Source organism: Podarcis bocagei (genome assembly GCF_964188305.1).
Source record: "Podarcis bocagei genome assembly, chromosome: 7".
Lineage (NCBI taxonomy): Eukaryota > Metazoa > Chordata > Lepidosauria > Squamata > Lacertidae > Podarcis > Podarcis bocagei.
In genome coordinates, this window is record NC_138132.1 from 80,059,487 (window position 1) to 80,081,384 (window position 21,898).

The 21,898-nt window shown below is 48.5% G+C and overlaps 1 protein-coding gene across 4 annotated transcripts in view; it reads left to right on the plus strand.

Annotated features, from left to right (window-relative positions):
- The window catches only part of ARHGEF10L (Rho guanine nucleotide exchange factor 10 like), a 130,748-nt gene that overhangs the window by 38,067 nt on the left and 70,783 nt on the right, over positions 1-21,898 (plus strand). For 2 of the 4 annotated variants that reach the window (XM_081202928.1, XM_081202927.1), the window contains exons 9-15: positions 467-569; positions 6,580-6,681; positions 13,765-13,871; positions 15,694-15,771; positions 18,879-19,058; positions 20,957-21,073; positions 21,495-21,587. In XM_081202928.1, the coding sequence (XP_081059054.1) occupies positions 467-569; positions 6,580-6,681; positions 13,765-13,871; positions 15,694-15,771; positions 18,879-19,058; positions 20,957-21,073; positions 21,495-21,587 (780 nt within the window). The remainder of the gene's footprint in view (positions 1-466; positions 570-6,579; positions 6,682-13,764; positions 13,872-15,693; positions 15,772-18,878; positions 19,059-20,956; positions 21,074-21,494; positions 21,588-21,898) is intronic. The other 2 variants (XM_081202929.1, XM_081202930.1) reach the window with 1 other exon arrangement.

The following is a 21,898-nucleotide window of genomic DNA, read 5'->3' on the forward strand; positions in this document are numbered from 1 at the left end:
CATTCCACAGGGTGGGTGCCACTACCAAGAAGGCCCTCTGCCTGGTTCCCTGTAACTTCATTTCTCGCAGGGAGGGAACTGCCAGAAGGCCCTCGGAGCTGGACCTCAGTGTCCGGGCTGAACGATGGGGTGGAGACGCTCCTTCAGGTATACTGGGCCGAGGCCATTTAGGGCAGGCTTCCTCAAACTCAGCCCTCCAGATGTTTTTGGCCTGCAACTCCCATGATCCCTAGCTAGCAGGACCAGTGGTGAGGGATGATGGGAATTGTAGTCTCAAAACATCTGGAGGGCTGAGTTTGTGGAAGCCTGGTTTAGGGCTTGTAAGGTCAGCACCAACACTTTGAATTGTGAAATTTTTTGAAAAGAAGTTGATTGCTGGATGAGATGGGCGCTGGGCATGATCCGGCCCAGGTTCTCCTTACGTTCTTGTGCTGATTTCTCTCCTTCTGCACCTGGTTCCTTGCAGATGACCCAGCTGATGAAAGCGGCCAAGAGTGGCACGAAGGATGGCCTCGAGAAGACCAAGATCGCCGTCATGAGGACTTTCTTGAACAGGAAGGATGTTCCAGGTAACATTTCTTTCTGTTAGTGTTAGCCGTGCTTTCTTGGGTGACTTAGTGCAAAGGACCCGAGAGCCCTGCTGGATTGCAGCAAAGACCTCTCCAGTCCAGAATCCTTTCCCCCGTGCTAACCAATCGGATGCCTTCAGGAAGGGCTCTCCTTTCCCTATCCTGAATGAACTTTCCACCCATTTTGATGCCTAGCCATGGCTTCTTCCCAAGAAACTTGGCACGCTCTTTCTCCCTGATGGAGGACGAGATGCTCAGAGGCCACAAACCACGATGGCTATGCTCTCCCTCCACTGATGCCTCAGGACCTCAATGCCTCAAGGACCGCCTCTCTCCATTTCTATTCTATTACAGTGGTACCTCAGGTTACATATGCTTCAGGTTACAGACTCTGCTAAACCAGAAATAGTATCTTGGGTTAAGAACTTTGCTTCAGGGTGAGAACAGAAATCGTGCGGCGGTGGTGTGGCGGCAGTGGGAGGTCCCATTAGCTAAAGTGGTGCTTCAGGTTAAGAACAATTTCAGGTTAAGAACGGGCCTCTAGAACGAATTAAGTTCTTAATCCGAGGTACCACTGTATTCTATTTCTATGCCACTTTTTATTTATTCAAATAAATCCCAAAGCGGCTTATAAACAAAAGATAAAAATAAGATAATGGAACATCACGAATACAGCGTAAATCGTATGGAAAACATAACAGATCATCAGTAAAACAATCCCAAATCCCAAATAAAACAATTACCATCTGTGTAACGCTATTAGCAAAAAACTCCTAAAAAAATAAGCTAAACATCACAGTTACACCAAAGATCGTATTATAGGATTCACAAAGTACGACAGCATTCATATCTATAAAACAATATGAACATCATATGAACATACCCAGGCCCTGAGATCATCTGAGGCCCTTCTTCATGTGCCTCCTCCTCTAGAGGTCCAGAGGGTGGCAACACAAGAACGGGGCCTTCTCTGCAGCGGCCCCCCGTCTGTGGAATGCTCTCCCCAGGGAAGTTCACCTGGCGCCTTCATTGTACAGCTTTAGGCATCAGGCAAAAATGTTCCTTTTTAACCAGGCCTTTGGCTGATTGACATCCAATGCCCTTTTAAGATGTGTTGGGGGGGAATTATTGGATAGTTTTGTTATTATTTTTATTATGTATTTGGTATTTTTATATTGCAATTTTATGTTGTAACCACCTTGAGACCTGCGAGTATAAGGCGGTACAGTGGTACCTCGGGTTACAGATGCTTCAGGTTACAGACGCTTCAGGTTACAGACTCCGCTAACCCAGAAATAATACCTTGGGTTAAGAACTTTGCTTCAGGATGAGAACAGAAATTGCGCGGCAGCAGTGGGAGGCCCCATTAGCTAAAGTGGTGCTTCAGGTTAAGAACAGTTTCAGGTTAAGAAAGGACCTTCGGACCGAATTAAGTACTTAACCCAAGGTTACCACTGTGTACAAATTTAATAAATAATAGTAATAATAGTAATAATAGTAATAATAATAGTAATAATAATAGTAATAATAATAGTAATAATAATAATAATAATAATAATAATAATAATAATAATAATGGCTACCATTGCTGGGAATCGCAACTGGGGAGTGTTGCTGTTGTCCTCAGGTCTCATTGGGCAAACCTAGTTGGCCACCGTGGGAACAAGTTGCTGGCCTGATCCAGTGGCAAAGCTCTTCTTAAGTTTCTCAGGTTTGGTCTTTCCCCGTCTGGAATTCCCAGACACTTTCCCTTTCGTTTCACTTCAGAGGTTGAGTCATACATTCGCATCCTGCTTCTGTCTCCATCACAACCACTTCCATTGAGTCACTGAGAAAAACTCCCGTGCGCCGCAGAGAGGATGATGAATTTTGGTGTGTGCGCACGTCACAGTAATGGTTCTTGTCATGTGGCTTCTGCTGCAGCAAAACATCCTGCTCTTAAAAATAGCATAAGACTCATGCACGGGCGTCGTCAGGGTTTATGTTAGGGAGGGCAGGATTCATGTTAGCAAGGAGACAGAACTGAGTTATCCGCTACACGATTGATTGGTTAGTTAAGTACCATATTTTTTGCTCTATAAGACTCACTTTTCCCCTCCTAAAAAGTATGGGGAAATGTGTGTGCGTCTTACGGAGCGAATGCAGGCTGCGCAGCTATCCCAGAAGCCACAACAGTAAGAGGGATTGCTGCTTTCACTGCGCAGTGATCCCTCTTGCTGTTCTGGCTTCTGAGATTCAGAATGTTTTTTTTCTTGTTTTCCTCCTCCAAAAACTAGGTGCGTCTTGTGGTCTGGTGTGTCTTATAGAGCGAAAAATACGGTATTTTTGTTTATTTACCTTGGGGGTGGGGGTGGGGTGGGGCAGCTACGCCCATGGAGCCATGGGGTGTCAGCACACCCACCCACTGGTAGAGGAAGAGGAGTGTGGGGGGAGTCCACTGCCCCCGGCAGCGTGATCCTGGTGGGGTCCCATCGTGGCTGCCCCCATGCCCGCGCTGGGTGCCATGCCCCCACAGGTGGTGTGCCACGCCCCTGGGATGCACGCCAGCCCCACCCCTGCCTGCTCCCCACCCCCCAGTGCCGGAGCATGAAGCTCCACCACTGCACTCACACCGTTCCTAAAAATAAAATAAAAACCCACTGTCCTACTTAGGGGTTGAGTGTCTAGCACCATGGTTGTAGCTGTACAGTAGTACCTCTGGATGCGAATGGGATCCCTTCCAGAGCCCTGTTCGCATCCTGAGTAGAATGTAACGCGAGTGTGCATGTGTGGCTCACGTTTCACCGCTTCCGCGCATGCACGTGACGTCATTTTGAGCGTCTGCGCATGCGCGAGCGGGCCAAACCCGGAAGTAACGCGTTCCGTTACTTCCGGGTCGCCGCAGAGCGTAACCTGAAAACGCTCAACCTGAAGCATATTTAACCCGAGGTATGACTGTACAGTGGTACCTGAGGTTAAGTATTTAATTCATTCTGGAGGTCCATTCTTAACCTGAAATTGTTCTTAACCTGAAGCACCACTTTACCTAATGGGGCCTCCTGCTGCTGCCGTGCCGCCGGAGCACAATTTCTGTTCTCATCCCGAAGCAAAGTTCTGAACCCGAGGTACTATTTCTGGGTTAGCGGAGTCTGTAACCTGAAGCGTATGTAACCCGAGGTACCACTGTAAAGGCTTTTTTAAAAAACTAAAAATCTTGCATTATCCTACACCGTCTTACGAATCCCTCTGGCCCTTGATGTTTGCTAAATGTGTCGAGGGAACATATTTATTATGTTTCTTCTTGCTACGTTTTATATCCCCCTTTCTTCCAAAGAGGCTGAGGTAGTTTTGCCTTTTTCTTCCCTGGATGATGAGGGACTCTTGGTGAGCATGCTTTGGGTTTGGCCCGTCAGCCTGCGTCTTCTGTCCGATGGGGACGCCATTTCCCCACCTCCAGTCTGCAGGGATCTCGCACGTTCTCCCAAAATTGTCACAGATTATACACAGAGGCTCTGAGATTACATCTGCAAGCTCCTTTTAGTACCCTTGGGTGCTGCTCAACAGGCCCTGGAGATTTGAATTCATTTAAAATAGCTAGGTGTTCCCTTACTACTTCTTTTCCTATCTTGGGCCACAGCCCCCCTCCTTGCATCATTTATTCTGTTATCACCAGGTTGGGCATTGCTTTCCCTTTGGGTTAAGACAGAGGCAAAGTAGGTGCTTATCCGTTCTGCCTTCTCTCATCATCTTTAGGGGAAGCCGTGTGTGATGGGATGATTAGCTGCTTGTGCGTAAAATCGTGGTCCCTCAGAGTTTGTGCAACTCCACAAACCTCTGTGTGTGACAGAGCTCCTCAAGCATGTCTGCCCTAGTCACTCGTAGATTCCGACAGTGGTTGTCTGCGGAAGCGCTTCCAGCATAGAAGCTCCTTAACGGAAACGCGTCTTCTGGACTCACGACGTGGCAGCTTCCGGCGAGGAATGGGTCTCCCTATGGGAGCTTCTGACACCTCCCCGCTGTTCTCGCTGGACGTGTCCCTGATCCCTCCCTCTTCCCTGCTAGTTCCTGCATTTGCTGCTGCGTCTCTCTCCGCATTCATGAGACCTTCCTCCAGAGACCCCTCTCTCCCCCTGCTGGTCCCTGCTTTCGCTGCTGACTCCTTCCCAGCCTCTGTGAGCCCTTCCACCTCCCTTTCCTCCGATGGCAGTTCCCTGACACCGTGGCTGTTTAAAGCAATGTTTTTTTTCTGGCGGTACTCAAGCGTATGCAGCAATGGCACCTTTTCCCCCTGAGAAGAAAATCACTGGTGATGTTGTAGGGCTTTAAATGTACCTCTTCCTCCTCCTCCTTCTTCTGCGATCCCTCGTAGCCGAGTAAGATTGTCTTCCATAAACACGGTTTTCACAGTGAGTCCATAAGTGACTGTGGAGGCCAGTTCTGGATCCACACGTCCTTCCACAGTGGGAACCCACTGGCGGACAAAGGTGGGGGCGGGGGAAGCGGTCCACCCTGGGTGCCATCCCGGGTGGGTGTGTGCCACCGCGGCCGCCCCTGCCCCCCCGGGACTCACCCCCCCAAGACACTCGCTGCTTGCTGTGGACCCCTGGGACTTGCGCCACTTACCGCGCACGCCCTAGGATGTATGCCGCTCCCGGTGCTGAAGCAGGGAGCACTGCTTTCTTTCTTTCTTTCTTTCTTTCTTTCTTTCTTTCTTTCTTTCTTTCTTTCTTTCTTTCTTTCTTTCTTTCTTTCTTCGGCGATCCCTCGTAGCCGGGTATGATTGTCTTCCATAAACATGGCCTTAACAGTGAGTCCGTAAGTGGCCGTTGAGGCCAATTCTGGATCCACACGTGGGGACATAGGTTTACGGGTGGGAGTTGATCACGATGAGGGTTTGCCAAACGTGTCTTCCTCTTCGCCTGTTTCTCCCTTTCGTTCCGAGTTCGACTTCAAAGCCCACGACACCTTTGGTAGGCCCACAACTTACATGGGGGTTACGTCCGGGCAAAGGCAAAAGCACGGAAAGTCAGGAAGACCCCCCCACCCCGAACCTCTCCCACATGACTCTACCTATCTTACCTGCGTGATTTTGCCGGAATCCTATGCAGCCTTCCAGAAGCCTCATGCAACCTTCCCAGAGCCTAGTAGAGAGAGGGCTTATAAAGCCCTTTTAGCAGCAGCAAAGTCCAGCACAGAAAGAGCCTTTTAAGCCCTCTGCCATCCTTACTCGGTTCCAGGAAGCTTACATGTCATCTCTGACAGTCTCTTCTGATTGTTCCTCACCCCCCAAACGACTCTGTCTTCATTCATTTATTTTCGCAACATCTACGCAGAGCTGCAGCCGTGTAACTAAAATTATTTGTTTCACAAGGAAATCTTTAATAAAAACAAACAAACAAACAAACAACAGGTTTATTTGCTGCATGGTGCAGATGGGGCTCATATCAGCTGTTTGCCCCAATTCTGTCTGTCTGTTAGTTTGTTTGTCTGTCTCTCTTATGCACACACACACAAAAACACGGAAAGTACAGCGATCCTTTCCCTTGCGTGTGCCACGCTGAGTTCACAAGGAGGATTCCCAGCCGCAGGGCTCCTGAGGCTACAAAAACCCACTTCCCTCTCTGGGCAGTTGCGAAATATCCTTGGGGGTGTACCTCCTTGCAGGATCTGCTGACTTGGGCAAAACGAACAACTGGGAACAAGCGGAACTTGCTTGGGTTTTTCATGTTTCTTTCCTCTTGCAGCTTCACTGACTTAACCAGGGCAAATACATGCATATATATGCAACTGGAACACAGCTAGGGCTGGTGCCGTCTGAAGCTGCACCCTGCAAGACAAGCACCCACTTTGTCCTTTGCTGGTTTGGGGTGGGGGGCAAAAATCCCTTTGGGCTTGCTGTCCCCCCTCCCCAGTGGCTGTTGAGAGAACTTCCCTGAAGTTAGCAAGCATGCCTGGCTGTGTAAGGAAGGGGAGAGGAGAGTAAACACAGTATTTTCTTTCTGTTTTTCTCGTGATGTTTCCCTGGCTGTAGGGGACGGGGAGCCAGGCAGGAGCGCCATGGTGCCAGGCAGGAAGCGCTCTTTGTCCTGGACTGGGGAGCTCTCCAAAGCCCACAAGCTGTCCGTGGACAGAGGTACGGATCTGGGGGCCTCTTGCCCTCCCGGATCCTGTCTCCATTCGAGACGAGGTAGCATGATTTGCAGTGGAGTTTTGTAGTGTGTGAGCTTCTGTGTCTTAGCTTGCCTCTGCTAGTGAAGAGGGCCTTGCTGGGGGTTGCCCCCCCCGGAACCCGTACACTTTGCACATGCTTGAGAGTGCTGTTGTTTTTGCAGAGGCTGCCAAAAGCAGGGTGGTGTTGCTATCGGGGGGGGGGGGATCTGGAAGCCCTGCTCCCCACCACATACACAAACACAGAGGACCACTTCAACTTCCCGCAGCCAGAACACATTGCAACTAGTGGCCTAGAGCAAAGGCACTCTGTGTGTCCTCAGAGACCCTCTGTATTTATTTTGTTTATTAAAAATATTTCCATACTACTATCTTCGACACCTCCCTTTCCATGGAGGCACAGATTGCAGCTATAACAAAGGCGGCATTTTTTCATCTCCACCAAACTAAGCAGTTGGCTCCTTACCTCTCTCGCCCTGACCTAGCCACTGTGATCCACGCGACGGTCACCTCCAGACTGGATTATTGTAACTCGCTCTACGTGGGGCTGCCCTTGAGACTGACCCAGAAGCTCCAGCGGGTGCAGAATGCCGCGGCGAGACTCCTTACGGGGTCCTCGCTGCGGGATCGCATTCACCCGGTGCTATACCAGCTGCACTGGCTCCCGGTGGAGTACAGGATCAGTTTAAGGTGCTGGTTTCAACCTTTAAAGCCCTATACGGCCTAGGACCCTCGTACCTACGGGACCGCCTCTCCTGGTATGTCCCACAGAGGAACTTACGGTCTTCAAACAAAAACATCTTGGAGGTCCCAGGCCACAGGGAGGTTAGGCTGGCCTCAACTAGAGCCAGGGCTTTTTTGGCTGTGGCCCTGATCTGGTGGTACGCTCTGAAACAAGAGACTAGGGCCCTGCAGGACTTGACATCTTTCCGCAGGGCCTGCAAGACGGAGCTGTTCCACCAGGCCTTTGGCCAAGGCACAGCCTGACTCCCTCCTTTGGCAATCCTCACAGAACTCTAGCCCAATGGTTGCCATTAATTTGATTTGAACTGATTTTATAATGAAATGATTTTAGAATGCTGTATTATTTTACTGTTGGTAGCCACTCTGAGCCCGGCTTTGGCTGGGGAGGGTGGGATTTAAATAAATTATTATTATTATTATTATTATTATTATTATTATTATTATTATTATCATCATCATCATCATCATCATTTTAAAAAACCCAAACAAAGAGGTTTACAGTAAATAAGAACATGAAGCCCTGCTTTAGAGAGCGTATAAAAAAAAAGTTAAAAACCAGGATCTTTGAAACCATTTTGGAAGGATGTGCTGTATTCTTAATCACCTGCGATACGAAATGTTTTAGGGCACAGAAGGCATTTATTGCATTTCAGTTATTGCTTTTAACTTTAAAACTTTAACTGTGTTGTTGTGTTGCTAAGCCTTCCCCATGGAACTTTAAAACTTGCAAAAATTTAAAATACCAAAGCAGATTTAATGACCACCTCAACTTTCTAAGCATATATACGCACGGGCCTGACTGAACAAGAATGCTTTTAGCAGGCACCTAAAAGTGTGCTGCAGGGAAGCCTTCTGCTTGATCTCAGTAGGCAGGGAGTTCCGAAGTGTAGATGCTGCCACACAGAATAATCGAGGTCTTACAGATGCGGACCTTTTGGGGGTCCCTTCCGACGCTGCAATTCTGTGATTCTAAAAGAGAGTGGGCTTTGTTGTTGGGGAGCGTGGCTTCCCAGCGACACTGAGGGCCCCAGCACCTCTCCATCAGGCAGTGGCGAGTGAGCTTGAACCCTTGCTTACTGTGCGCAGATCTGGTTGCGCCTTCTAGTTGCAGGTGCGGACCTCGTAGTTGCTTGTGCCAGCCGCTGCATAGAGGCACACCTGTGGCTAGAGCTCATGATCTTCGTTGATGTGCCAACCCTTCCTTTCCATAGTTCGCTGCTTTGACAGCCTTCGGATTTTGGAATGTCAGATCTTCAGGGCCAGTTCTTGCCTGCCTTTTTTCCTTTGCTGTTTCTGGACCCTCCAAGTGTTCCTATTATCCAGAGGCAGTCCCAGATTTGCGGAAGCCGTCCCGGTTTCAGATTTGATCCTGGAATGTCCCCCTTTTCCTTAACACATCCCTATTTTCATTATAGAAATGGGTATGGAGTTGTCCGAGCCAAGGAGATACAACCTTTTAGAAGACATATGAAGGGGTTAGCCCTGTATATGGAAGTTTAAAAAAAACGTTTAATGTTTTATTATGTTTTTATACACAGTGGTACCTTGGTTCTCGAACTGCTTAGTTGCCGAACAAATTGGCTCCCAAAATGCCGCAAACCCAGAAGTAAGTGTTCCGGTTTGCAAACGTTTTCTGGAAGTTGAATGTCCGACACACCTTCCGCTTCCGCAGGAAGCTCCTGCAGCCAATCGGAAGCTGTGCCTTGGTTTTCAAATGGTTTTGAGAGTCAAATGGACCCCAAGAACGGATTAAAATTGAGAACCAAGGTACCACTGTATGTTGGAAGCCGCCCAGAGTGGCTCAGGCAACCCAGTCAGATGGGTGGGGTACAAATAGAATTATTATTATTATTGAATAGGATGTCCCTATTCTCATCAGAGAAATGTTGGCAGGTATGAAGGTTGCTCCAAGGGACGCAGGTGGTGCTGTGAGTTAAACCACAGAGCCTAGGACTTACTGATCAGAAGGTCGGCGGTTTGAATCCCGACGGGGTGAGCTCCCGTTGCTTGGTCCCTGCTCCTGCCAACCTAGCAGTTCGAAAGCACGTCAAAGTGCTAGTAGATAAATAGGTACCACTCTGGCGGGAAGGTAAACAGCATTTCCGTGCGCTGCTCTGGTTCGCCAGAAGTGGCTTAGTTCTGCTGGCCACATGACCCGGAAGCTGTACGCCGGCTCCCTCGGCCAATAGAGCGAGATGAGTGCTGCAACCCCCGAGTCAGCCACGACTGGACCTAATGGTCAGGGGTCCCTTTACCTTTTATGAAGGTTGCTCCAGCCTGCTCTGGAGTCAGGGGTCAGCCTGGTTTGGATTAAAGGCCTCGTTTCAACAGAAAGAGAGGAAGCTGTCAGAACAGTGGTCAGCACTGGCTGGCAGCAGCTCTCCAGGGTTTGAGGCAGGCTCCCCCCATGTCCCAGGCCTACCTGGAGATGCCGCCAGAGATTGAACCTGGTCCCTTCTGCATGCCAAGCAAGTGCTCCAGCCCTGAGTTACACCCCTTCTTCTCTTTCACTTCTGTTACACGGTCCATTAGGAAATGATTTCTGGGGGTCAATTTTAAGAGCTTCTAGGACCCTCCTTCACCCAAGCACCTTCCATTATTTTTATTGTTTTTATTGGTAGAAGACAGGTAGGGGGGATCTTTAGAATGCAGTTGCATTTAATACCCCTTTGCATCGGGAGGGCAGAAAATAACAGAAGCATACAGGTAAAGGTAAAGGTAAAGGGACCCCTGACCATTAGGTCCAGTCGTGGCCAACTCTGGGGTTGCGGCGCTCATCTCGCTTTATTGGCCGAGAGAGCCGGCGTACAGCTTCCGGGTCATGTGGCCAGCATGACAAAGCTGCTTCTGGCGAACCAGAGCAATGCACAGAAACGCCATTTACCTTCCCGCTGGAGCGGTACCTATTTATCTACTTGCACTTTGACGTGCTTTCGAATTGCTAGGTTGGCAGGAGCAGGGACCGAGCAACGGGAGCTCACCCCATCGCGGGGATTTGAACCGCCGATCTTTTGATCAGCAAGTCCTAGGCTCTGTGGTTTAATCCACAGCGCCACCCGCATCCCCTGAAGCATAGAGCTGGACAATTGGAAGGGGGGACCCTAGGGGTTATATAGTCTGAACGCCTGGGGTCCTCGTAGGGAACCTCAGTTTTGCAAACTGACCGTGTCTTTGGCAGAAGGTAATTTAGCCGCTGATGCGATTTTTGCTACCTTCACTGCGTCGGGTGGGTCTGCCGCTTTGTCCCTCTCCAAAATATTTTCCTCTGCTGGTGGGGGTTGCCAGGTTCTCCATTCATGCCCCTCTCCAGTCCAGCACTTTCCCTGTCTGCCCCGCCGGCTGTTTCCGTCCCAAACCCTTCCTCCCCGCGTGGCTGCTGTCCCAGCCGAGCAGCTGTTCCAAAATTAGGGAAGGAAAAGGTCACCCTTTGCTGGTCTATTTCTGGTGCCCTCCGATCCCCACCCCTCCCTGGGCAGCTAACACCCTCCGCTACTCTTCCTCCTTTTGCCCTCCGCCCCTTCTCATTTGCCAGCTCCTCCTTGCAGCTGGCTGCGATGCAACCTTTCTTCTGCCGGAGACCCCTTTGCCAAGATCTCCCCGCACGCGAGTGGGAACTAGAGATTGCCCTGAGCTCGGAGAAAGAGGAAGTTTGGGGACAGTCAGTCGAGGCTGGTTAGAGGGTTTGGTGGGACGGGGTGGAGGGTCGGGCGAGCGGCACCCCTGAAGGGTGAGATGTGGCGTAAACGGCACCGGTCCAACCGGGACTTCATCATCATCCGTTCCTCTTCCTCCTCCTCCTCCTCCTCCTCGTCTCTTTCAGGTAAGGCCCCTTGCATTTATTTATGTTTGACTCAGGCTTCCTCCTTCAGCAAAGAGCCAAGCTCAGTGGTCCCATCAGCCGCTGCAGTTTACCCCTCTCTGGCACCCCCGAAGAAAATAAAAATAAATCTGGGTTTTGTCATGTGCCGCTCGGAGATGACTCAGCAGGCAAGTTTTGCTTGCTGTCGGGGTCTGGGACTGGAAGGTGTTTTTCTCATCTTCTTATGTCATGGATGCTTTAGCTGAGATTCCTGCATTGCAGGGGGGTTGGACTAAAATCAGGGGTCTGCAAACTTTTTCAGCAGGGGGCCGGTCCACTGTCCCTCAGACCTTGCGGGGGGCCGGACTATATTTTGGGAGAAAAAAATGAATGAATTCCTATGCCCCACAAATAACCCAGAGATGCATTTTAAATAAAAGGACACATTCTACTCATGTCAAAACACGCTGATTCCCGGACCGTCCATGGGCCGGATTTAGAAGGCGATTGGGCCGGATCCTGCCCCCCGGGCCTTAGTTTGCCTACCCATGGACTAGATTAATCTTGGGGGGTCCCTTCCAGCTCTGCAATTCTATGGTTCTATGAAAGCGGAGGTGGTTAAAGCCAGTTTAACTTAAGAACCTGGTTGCTTGTATACTCAAACCTTTTCTCCCTTGCCATTTGCCGTATCCTTCTGAGGGCATTCTGATTTCCCATTCCCATGGTTGGGGGAACGGGAGTTGCGACTTCCCAAGCAGTGAAGGGAAATGCTGTCTGCGCACATGTTCCGCCTGGTGCAGCATGAAAAGGCAGGCTGACCCTTGACCCCAGAGCAGGCTGGAGAAACCTTCACACCTGCCAACATTTCTCCGATGAGAATGGAGACGTCCTGTTCCATAATAATAACAACAATAATTTTATTATTTCTACCCCACTCATCTTACTGGGTTGCCCCAGCCGCTCTGGGTGGCTTCCAACATATATACAAACATAATAAAACATTTAAAAACTTCCCTATCCAGGGCTGCCTTCAGATGTCTTCTAAAGGTTGCATAGTTACTTATCTCCTTGGCTTGGGGGGGGGGGTCATGTAACTCCATACCCTGCAAAATTTCTCCGATGGAAATAGGGACAACCTAAGGAAAAGCAAAGGGACGCGGGTGGTGCTGTGGTCTAAACCACTGACTAGGGCTTGCCAATCAGAAGGTTGGCGGTTCGAATCCCAACGACAAGGTGAACTGCCGTTGCTCGGTCCCTGCTCCTGCCAACCTAGCAGTTCAAAAGCACGTCAGAGTGCAAGTAGATAAATAGGTACCGCTCCGGCAGGAAGGTAAATGGCATTTCCGTGTGCTGCTCTGGTTCGCCAGAAGCGGCTTAGTCATGCTGGCCACATCACCCGGAAGCTGTACGCTGGCTCCCTCAGCCAGTAAAGTGAGATGAGCACCGCAACCCCAGAGTTGTCCGCGACTGGACCTAATGGTCAGGGGTCCCTTTACCTTTACCTTTAAGGAAAAGCAGGACATTCTGGAATTAAATCAGAAACCGGGACGGCTTCTGTAAACCCAGGACTGCCCCTGGAAAATAGGGACACTTGGAGGGTCTGAAGCTTCCCTTGTGGGGTTGCAATCTGGGCAGAAGCTCCATCGGCCCCCTGAGTTGGTAGGAAGGTAAATGCAACAGAGGGAGGCGAAATACAGAGCCTTGGGTTCTGGAAGACGCGGCAGGAATGGACTGTGATGATATCGTGGAGGACAGAAACGCCTGCCTCCTGCTGCGAGGCGTCCTGTGATGATGCGATGATGGGAGCGGCTATCATCAGAAATAAAAGGAGGACGCTATCATTTTGGCTCGGTCTACAAAGCATCTTGGAATTTTGGAACTTGCATGGTTGAGCTGAGAAGCATTTCTTCTCTGGACTTTTGAGCTGCTCTGGATACATGGTGGCGAAAGCTCCAGGATGCAGAATTCAGTGTCAAATATAGAGGGTTGTTTTCAAGAGGTCCCTAGCAGGCTCTGAGAGGAGAGTTGAACAAGGAATAGCAACTTTTAAAGAAAAGGGCACAGGGAGTCATATTAGACCCCATTAACAGACATGGCTAACCTGGGTCACTTCGTTTCAGTGGGGCCACCCTGGAAGGATTTAGTGGGATACAACTCGCAGGCTCTTTCCTGAGCCCCTTTAAAGAGCATGAGGCTTCCATGAGGACTAGAACCATTAAAAGCAATGCTTTGATGTTGTCAGCTGAATCTTTAAGGGTGTGTTGCTGGACTGGCAATCCTGAAAGTGTGTGTTGAATCCTCTGGGGGAAGCAAAATTCATCTTCCTAATTCCACGTTTTGGCTGGTGGTCTGAATATGCCCGTTCCATATTCCCTGTTGCTTTGTTGTTCCTGGCTGCCCACAATAAAATTCTTCCAGCGCATTGTGTTGTGTTTCTCCCTGCGAGGGCCAGTAGCCCTGGAGATGACCTTGTGTGAATCTTGTGTCTGCATGCGTCCCCTCCAGGCGATTCCGAAGAGGAGGAAATGGGATTCCTGGAGGTCCCGGTGAATGATTTGAAGCACCTGTTTCCCGAGTTGGGCCCGATGCCCGAAGGGTTAAGCCCTCAGCAGGTGAGTGCTTGGGAACGTGGCTCATTCTTAAGTTTTGGAGCACCTCGAGGGAGGGGAAGCTGCACCCACCTTGGCTGCTTTGGGGGAAACTCTGGCTTTTGCAGAGACCCAAAAATATAGCTCAGTGCTAGAGCATCTGCTTGGCATGCAGAAGGGGCCCGTGGATATCCATATTTTTTGTAAAAAAAGATCCGCTAACAAGTGATGAGAAGGACTTTTTTTGCCCGAGATCTTAGAATCTAGAGACCGGGGCAGGGAACCTTTTCCAACCCAAGGGCCACATTTGTGTCTGGGAAGCCACCCGAGGGCCGCATGCCACTAGTGGATGGGGCCAAAGGGGGAAATGGGTGGAGCAATGCCTGCACATTTTGCCTTTGTAAAAAAAGGCTTCTTTTACAATCTAGAGGCATGATCAGAGTTAAAGGGCACCTTTTGCAGCCAGGGAAAAAGCATTCAAGGAGGATGGGAAACAGGGCTGGTGAGAGGCGTGGTCTGGGATAGGGTCCTGCGAGCCCCGGGGTCCGCAATTGGCCCTTGGGCCTCAGTCTCCCTCTGCTCCCCTTGTTGCGGGTGGCACTGTGGTCTAAACCACTGAGCCTCTTGGGCTTGCCGATCGGATGATTGGCGGTTCGAATCTGCACAACGGGGTGAGCAATGTAAATGCAAATTTACATTGGCAAGGGATCGCTGCTCTACATCACATTCTGGTGTCACACTTTTCTAACACATTTTTAACGTTTTAACTGACCAGTAAACCACCAAGCCTCTTGGGTTTGCCGATCAGCGGTTCAAATCCCCATGACGGGGCGAGCTCCCGTTCCTCTGTCCCAGCTCCTGCCAACCTAGCAGTTTGAAAGCACACCAGTGCAAGTAGATAAATAGCTACCACAGTGGCAGGAAGGTAAACAGCATTTCTGTGCGCTCTGGCAATTGTCACGGTGTCCCATTGCGCCAGAAGCAGTTGAGTCATGCTGGCCATAGGACCTGGGAACCTGTCTGTTGACAAATGCCGGCTCCCTCAGCCTGAAAGCGAGATGAGCTCCACAACCCCATAGTCGCCTTTGACTGGACTTAACCATCCGGGGGTCCTTTACCTTTTATAGATTAGTCCTTGGTAGGCCATTGCCCTAATCCAGCAGGACTCTTCTGTTCTAAAGGAATATAATAAGAGAACTGTGCTCCCACCAGACTGGCATATTCTGCAACACATCCTTGAGTCCCAAGTTGCCCAGAGTTCTCTTACAACCAATCCCTCTTCCCGTGGAACTCTGGGAATTGTAGCTCCATGAGCAGGGGTCTCCCTTAGCGATGCCCAGCCCCCTGAACAAATTTCTGTTCCCAGGAGTCTTTGGAGGAAGCCACGATAACAGCTTTTCTACTGAAGCACCCTGAAATTAATTACGTAATTGTGTTGGTTTTGGATAGAAAGGCAAGTCACTTAGGTTTTAGAGGAACTCCAACTGTAGCAGGCCAATGCAAGTAGATAAATAGGTACTGCTGCGGTGGGAAGGTAAATGGCGTTTCCATGCGCTCTGGTTTCCATCACGGTGTTTCTGTTGCGCCAGAAGCGGTTTAGTCCTGCTGGCCACATGACCCAGAAAGCTGTCTATGGGCAAACGCCGGCTCCCTCGGCCTGAAAGCGAGATGAGTGCTGTAACCCTGTAGTCGCCTTTGACTTGATTTAAGCATTACCTTTTTTAGTGCTGATCAGTCCCAATAGACCTATTTGGTCCCTGCATGCTGCCCCAGCTGGCAGTTCTTCCTCTCTCCTCCATGATGCTCTCTTGAGTCACCCGCACCTAATCCGACCCCCTCTCTACAGGTTGTGCGCCGCCACATTCTGGGCTCCATCGTCCAGAGCGAGAGAAGCTACGTCGACTCCTTGCGGAGGATCTTGCAGGTGAGAAAGCTTTCTGCTTCGTGAACCGGGAACCAGGCACAGGGCCTTCTCGGAGGTGGCACCCATCCTGTGGAATGCCCTCCCATGAGATGTCAAACATCTTTTTGACTTTTAGAAGGCATCTGAAAGCAGCCCTGTTCAGGGAATTTTTTAGTGTTTTACTGTGTTTTCAATTCTTTGTTGGGAGCTGCCCAGAGTGCCACTCAGATGGGTGGCAAATAAATAATAAAATTATTATTTTATCAACCTTTTGCCCCCACCTGCTCTTGCCCACCCACCCCTGAGCGAGTGGCTTCCACTGTCCTCTCACCAAACATGAACACAAACTTAGCAAAAGCTGCCATATACTAAGTCAGGCCATCAAGTCCTCTTCCCACCTTAGATCAAATCTATGCTGCCAGGTGCCATAAGAAAGCTGCAGAGATAGCACAGGATAGTGCACACCCCGGAAATGATCTCTTTCAGCTTCTGCCTTCTGGAAGAAGGTATAGGGTTATAAAGGCCAGGACTAACCGCCTGAGAAACAGTTTCTACCCAAATACAGCATAAGGGGTCTCTATAGTATAGTGTATTTTAAAATGGGGTTTCAGAGTTTTTAGGGGGTTTTGAATGTTTTATGTAGTTTTGTAGTAGTTTTATGTAGTTTTCAGTTTCATTGTTCTGCATAGGACAATGACAATAAAGATATCATATATCGTATAAGTCCACCTAGCCCAGTGTTGTCTGCACTGACTGGCAGCAGCTCTCCAAGGTTTCAGGCAGGGGACAGTCCCTGACCCCAGTAGGAGATGCTGCCAGGGACTGGGACTGGGACATCCTGAGTGCAAGGCAAGGGCTTTACCACTGAGCTTTGGCCCTTTCGTGATTAAGGTAAAGCAAGTTTCTAGTCCTCATTATTCTGAATAGAGGGCTGATTTAAACAATGTCACCTTGTATTAAGTCAGACCGTCAGTCCATCTAGCGTAGTATTGCCTACACTGACTGGCAGCAGCTCTTCAAGGTTTCAGACAAGGCGTCTTTCCTAGCCCTACCTGAAGATGCCACTGGGGATAGAACCCGGGGCCTTCTGCAAGCCAAGCAGCTGTTCTGCCCACTTAGCTATAGCCCTGTCAAGGAAACCAGGAAAGTCACACATTTCTTGGGAGATCAGCTTAAAAAACAACAAAACACCCCAGGAAATCGCTTTCCCTTCCCCAAACAAGCAAAAGTCGTCCTCTGAGCTCTTCCCATTTCACTAAAAGCAAAGAGAGATTCTGGTCTTCAAGCTTCTGGGCAACTGAAAACGATCTGAACTCTATGTGCACATCTACATGCGCCCCATTGTATTTTAAACTTAGAGAGGCCAATGAGCATACATCTTATTTTAATGAATTGACTTTTGCACAACTTCGGAAAGCTTTTACAGAGTTACAATTAAATACAATAAACTCTGCTTATAGAGATGGGAGACACGGAGGCATACCAAAAAACGAACGTGTTTGCATTAGGGGATGTCCTGAAGTAGAGGACCTTATGCATTATATCTTGCACTGTCCCTTATATAATGATGCAAGAGAAAGATTTTTAGCACCTATAACGACAAGGTCCCCTGGCCAGAGCCCCTCTGACTGATTTTATATCTCCTCGCAGACACAGATAAGTATGTGACCTGGTGTGTAGCACTCTTTGCAACTGCTGCTAGGAAAATTAGAGCAAATTATATAGCCAAGGTAGCCATCAACTGTAAAGGAGATGAATTTGACCCTATCTATCTACATCAGGCTATATCTTCGTCACCAAACTCCGAGTATAAATTGCACACTGTATTAATTGACATTGTTTTTTGATATGTTAGTGGCCATGTGATGATTTTAGCTTATGAATTTTATTGTTTAATGTCTCGATTTGTATATTGGGGTACTTTTATAGCTCTGTTTAGAGTACGTAATGTTTTGATAATATAAATGTTTTAAGTCTTTTGTATCAATCCAGTATATTTTCTTTTAATTGTCAAATGATTCTGTGTACATTGCAGCAGCCTTTGGCTATGTGCAATAAAACTGAATGACTGACTGACTCGCAGCAGCTCTCCGGGGTAACAGGCAGCAGATATTCCTAGCCTTTCCTGGAGAGGCTGCTGGGCGATGGAAATTGAGACCTTGTGCATTTTTAAAAAATCGTTTTTATTAATTTTCCAATAAAAACGGCCAATCAACATATCCAATCATAATCCAATTAAAACAAACAAATAAAATAAAAAAGACCAAATTGTAATCCAAATTGTAATTATTAATTTTTTGGTGCTCCCCATAGTTGGGACCTCTGAAGCATATCTCCAAATCTTCAGTCCTGCCTCTGCTCGTTGTTTTCCTATTTTCCACATCCCAGTTTAAATGCTTTAAAGTTTTCTGTCCCTGGCTCTATGATTCTCAATCATGTCAGAAATCATATTTCCTTTCGTCCGTTGAATACAGCTTTATTTGTGTACATATATTTTTCAACTGTCTATTTGCCAGCGCAGCTTTCCCTGACTCCGTTCCAATCTTCCAATCTGGGCTGTTGTCCAAGCCTGTTGTCTGAAGTTTAATGACACATCAACTCCCAAGTTGTTAATCATTCCAATCCGGGCTGTTGTCCAAGCTTTTCGTTTGAGATTTAATGACATAGTAGCTTTGTGGGTGGCACTGTGGGTTAAATCACAGAGCCTAGGACTTGCTGATCAGAAGGTCGGCGGTTCGAATCCCTGCAACGGGGTGAGCTCCCATTGCTTGGTCCCTGCTCCTGCCAACCTAGCAGTTCAAAAGCACGTCAAAGTGCAAGTAGATAAATAGGTACCGCTCCAGCGGGAAGGTAAACGGCGTTTCCGTGCGCTGCTCTGGTTCGCCAGAAGCAGCTTTGTCATGCTGGCCACATGACCCGGAAGTTGTACGCTGGCTCCCTCGGCCAATAAAGCGAGATGAGCGCTGCAACCCCAGAGTCGGTCACGACTGGACCTAATGGTCAGGGGTCCCTTTACCTTAGCTTCCATATTGTTACTGTAAAGAGACCTTGTGCATTCAAGGCAAATACTCTGCCAGGGAGCGACCTTCTTTTCACGGCTCCGTGTCTTCTCGTCTCACTGTTGACAGGATTACAGGAACCCTCTTGTGGAGATGGAGCCCAAAGTTCTCAGCCTCCGGAAATGCCAGGTGGTTTTCTTCCGGGTCAAAGAGATCCTGCAGTGCCACTCCATGTTCCAGATCGCCTTGTCTTCGCGTGTGGCTGAGTGGGACACCACGGAGAAAATCGGTGACCTCTTCGTGGCCTCGGTGAGTGTTTGCAGGACTCAGCTGGGCAGGGGCATCACATTCCTGGAGGAGGAGGAGAAGGAGAAGGGTCAAGAATCCTCACTTTTTTTTTTTTTTAAATATAACTTTTTATTAGGTTTTTTTTAACATATCATTTTCAACAGTAAATAAACATACTTTTACATCTTATTCAAATTTCTGACCCATCAATCCTGTCTGAAAATTTTCCAATCTAATCTCTCCGTATGCATTTCTTATCTTCCCTATTACATTTCAAACTCATAACCAATATCTCTATCTTTTTCTACTTTGTAACACTTCGTATATTTCTCCTTACAAAACTTCTTGTAGTCCTACTAGCGTAATTTGCTGATTTCAGTTGCTCTTCAAATAATTCATATACTTCTTCCAATCTTCTGTAAATCTCTGGTCCCGCAGGTTTCGAATCCTTCCTGTCATTTTGTCCAATTCTGCACAGTCCATTAATTTCGTCTCCCATTCTTCTTTCGTCGGAATTTCTTCTTGTTTCCATTTCTGGGCTAACAATACTTGCTGCAGTTGTTGCTGCAGTTGTTGCATATAAAAACAATTTAACATCTTGCCTATTAATGTCCTGGCCTATAATACCAAGTAAAAATGCTTCTGGTTTTTTTAAGAATGTATATTTCAACATCTTTTCCATCTCATTATATATCATTTCCCAGAAGTTCTTTACTTTTTTACATTCCCACCACATATGATAAAATGTCCCTTCTTTTTCTTTACATTTCCAACATTTAGTATTTGTCTTATACATTTTAGCTAATTTCACTGGTGTAATATACGATCTATACATCATTTTCATCATATTCTCTTTCAAAGCGTTACAGGCTGTAAATTTTATCCTTTCATTCCGCAACTTTCCCAAGTATCCTCACCTTTCAAGCCTCCATCTTGTAGGTCCATAGCTCCTGTGTGGAATGTCCCCGGAAGCTTTGAGCTGCTTCAAAGGACAATCTATAAGGGATGTGGATGGAATCTGAAATGGAGAAAAGCAGGCCTTCTAGGTTAACATCTTTGGTCAAGGCAAATGGAAATGGAGAAAACAGCCCTTCTCGTTCAGCGTCGATGGTCTGGGCAAATGGAATGGGCACTAACTTAGTTAGCCTACGTTCCAGGAGGCAATGATCGGCCCCAACTTTGTTGTTGTTGTTTAGTCGTTTAGTCATGTCCAACTCTTTGTGACCCCCTGGACCAGAGCATGCCAGGCACTCCTGTTTTCCACTGCCTCCCACAGTTTGGTCAAACTCATGCTGGTAGCTTCAAGAACACTGTCCAACCATCTCATCCTCTGTCGTCCCCTTCTCCTTGTGCCCTTAATCTTTCCCAACATCAGGGAGTCTTCTCTTCTCATGAGATGGCCAAAGTATTGGAGCCTCAGCTTCAGGATCTGTCCTTCCAGTGAGCACTCAGGGCTGATTTCCTTCAGAATGGATAGGTTTGATCTTCTTGCAGTCCATGGGACTCTCAAGAGTCTCCTCCAGCAGCATAATTCGAAAGCATCAATTCTTCAGCGATCAGCCTTCTCTATGGTCCAGCTCTCACTTCCTAACCCTTCATGGATCACTGCCTTGCCATGGCGAAGGGGCTTGAATAACTCAGAGAAGCTATGAGCTATGTCGTGCAGGGCCACCCAAGATGGACAGGTCATAGTGGAGAGTTTTGACCAAACGTGATCCACCTGAAGCAGGAACTGGCAAGTCACTCCAGTATGCCTGCCAAGAAAACTCCATGGACAAAGGCCCCCAACTTAGAGTGCTTTTAAAAAATCAGACCTATTCATGGAGGAGAGGGTAGTCGATAGCTACTAGCCACAATGGCTTTGCTCTGAACAAAATAGGTGTGCAAACTCTCTCTTTCTCTTCCCACTTCCACCCCAGTTTTCCAAGTCTATGGTGCTGGATGTCTACAGCGAATACGTCAACAATTTCACCACTGCCATGTCCTTGATCAAGAAGGCCTGCCTTACCAAGCCTGCCTTTCTAGAGTTCCTCAAGGTCAGTAGTTTGCTACAAGAGCTGGGAATTGTAGCTGTGGGAGGGGTGAACTAGAGTTCCCAGGATTCTTTGGCAGAAACACTGTGCTCTAAATGTAGGGTGTGGGTGTGACATGAGCGAGGACCAGGTTCGTGTTCTGACTCTGCTCTAGGCTAGGAGAGCCATGGGCCAAGCTGCTCTTTCCTGGCCTCAGTTTTCCCAGTCTGTAAAATGGGTATGCTGTCACAAGGGTTGGTTACGGCAGTGAATAGGATAGGCTCTGCCATACCTCCTGCATGCCAGCATTGGGTCCAGAGAGGGAAAATTTGCTGTCTGGGCTGAGAGTCCAACCAGCATTATCTCCAAGGTGGGAGGCTGGAGACCCACCACATTGGAAGGCAGAGGTCCTCAAATTAACAGCGGGTGATTCTTCTCTTGGCAGAAGAGGCAGATGAGCAGCGTTGACCGGGTGACTCTTTACGGCCTGATGGTGAAGCCCATCCAAAGATTCCCCCAGTTCATTCTCCTCCTCCAGGTACCCTTTTAAAAGTGCTTATCTGATTATTCTCAAAGGTGAGGGAGAGCCTTTGCCCTCTATCCCAGGGGCCAGACAGAAAGGTCTGAAGGGCCAGATTCTGCCCCCGGGGCCTGAAGCACAACCTCATTTGCAATGCTGTGTACATTTTCAGTTGTCTTTCCTCAGAAAGGATATTGTGGTGTTGGAAAAGGTTTGGGACTTCTTTGCTTAGAGAGAAAGTGAGTCAAAGGCAGTGGCGTAGCGTGGGTTGTCAGCACCCGGGGCAAGGCAAGTAATTTGTGCCCCCTAACCCGTGGATTTGCGCCCCC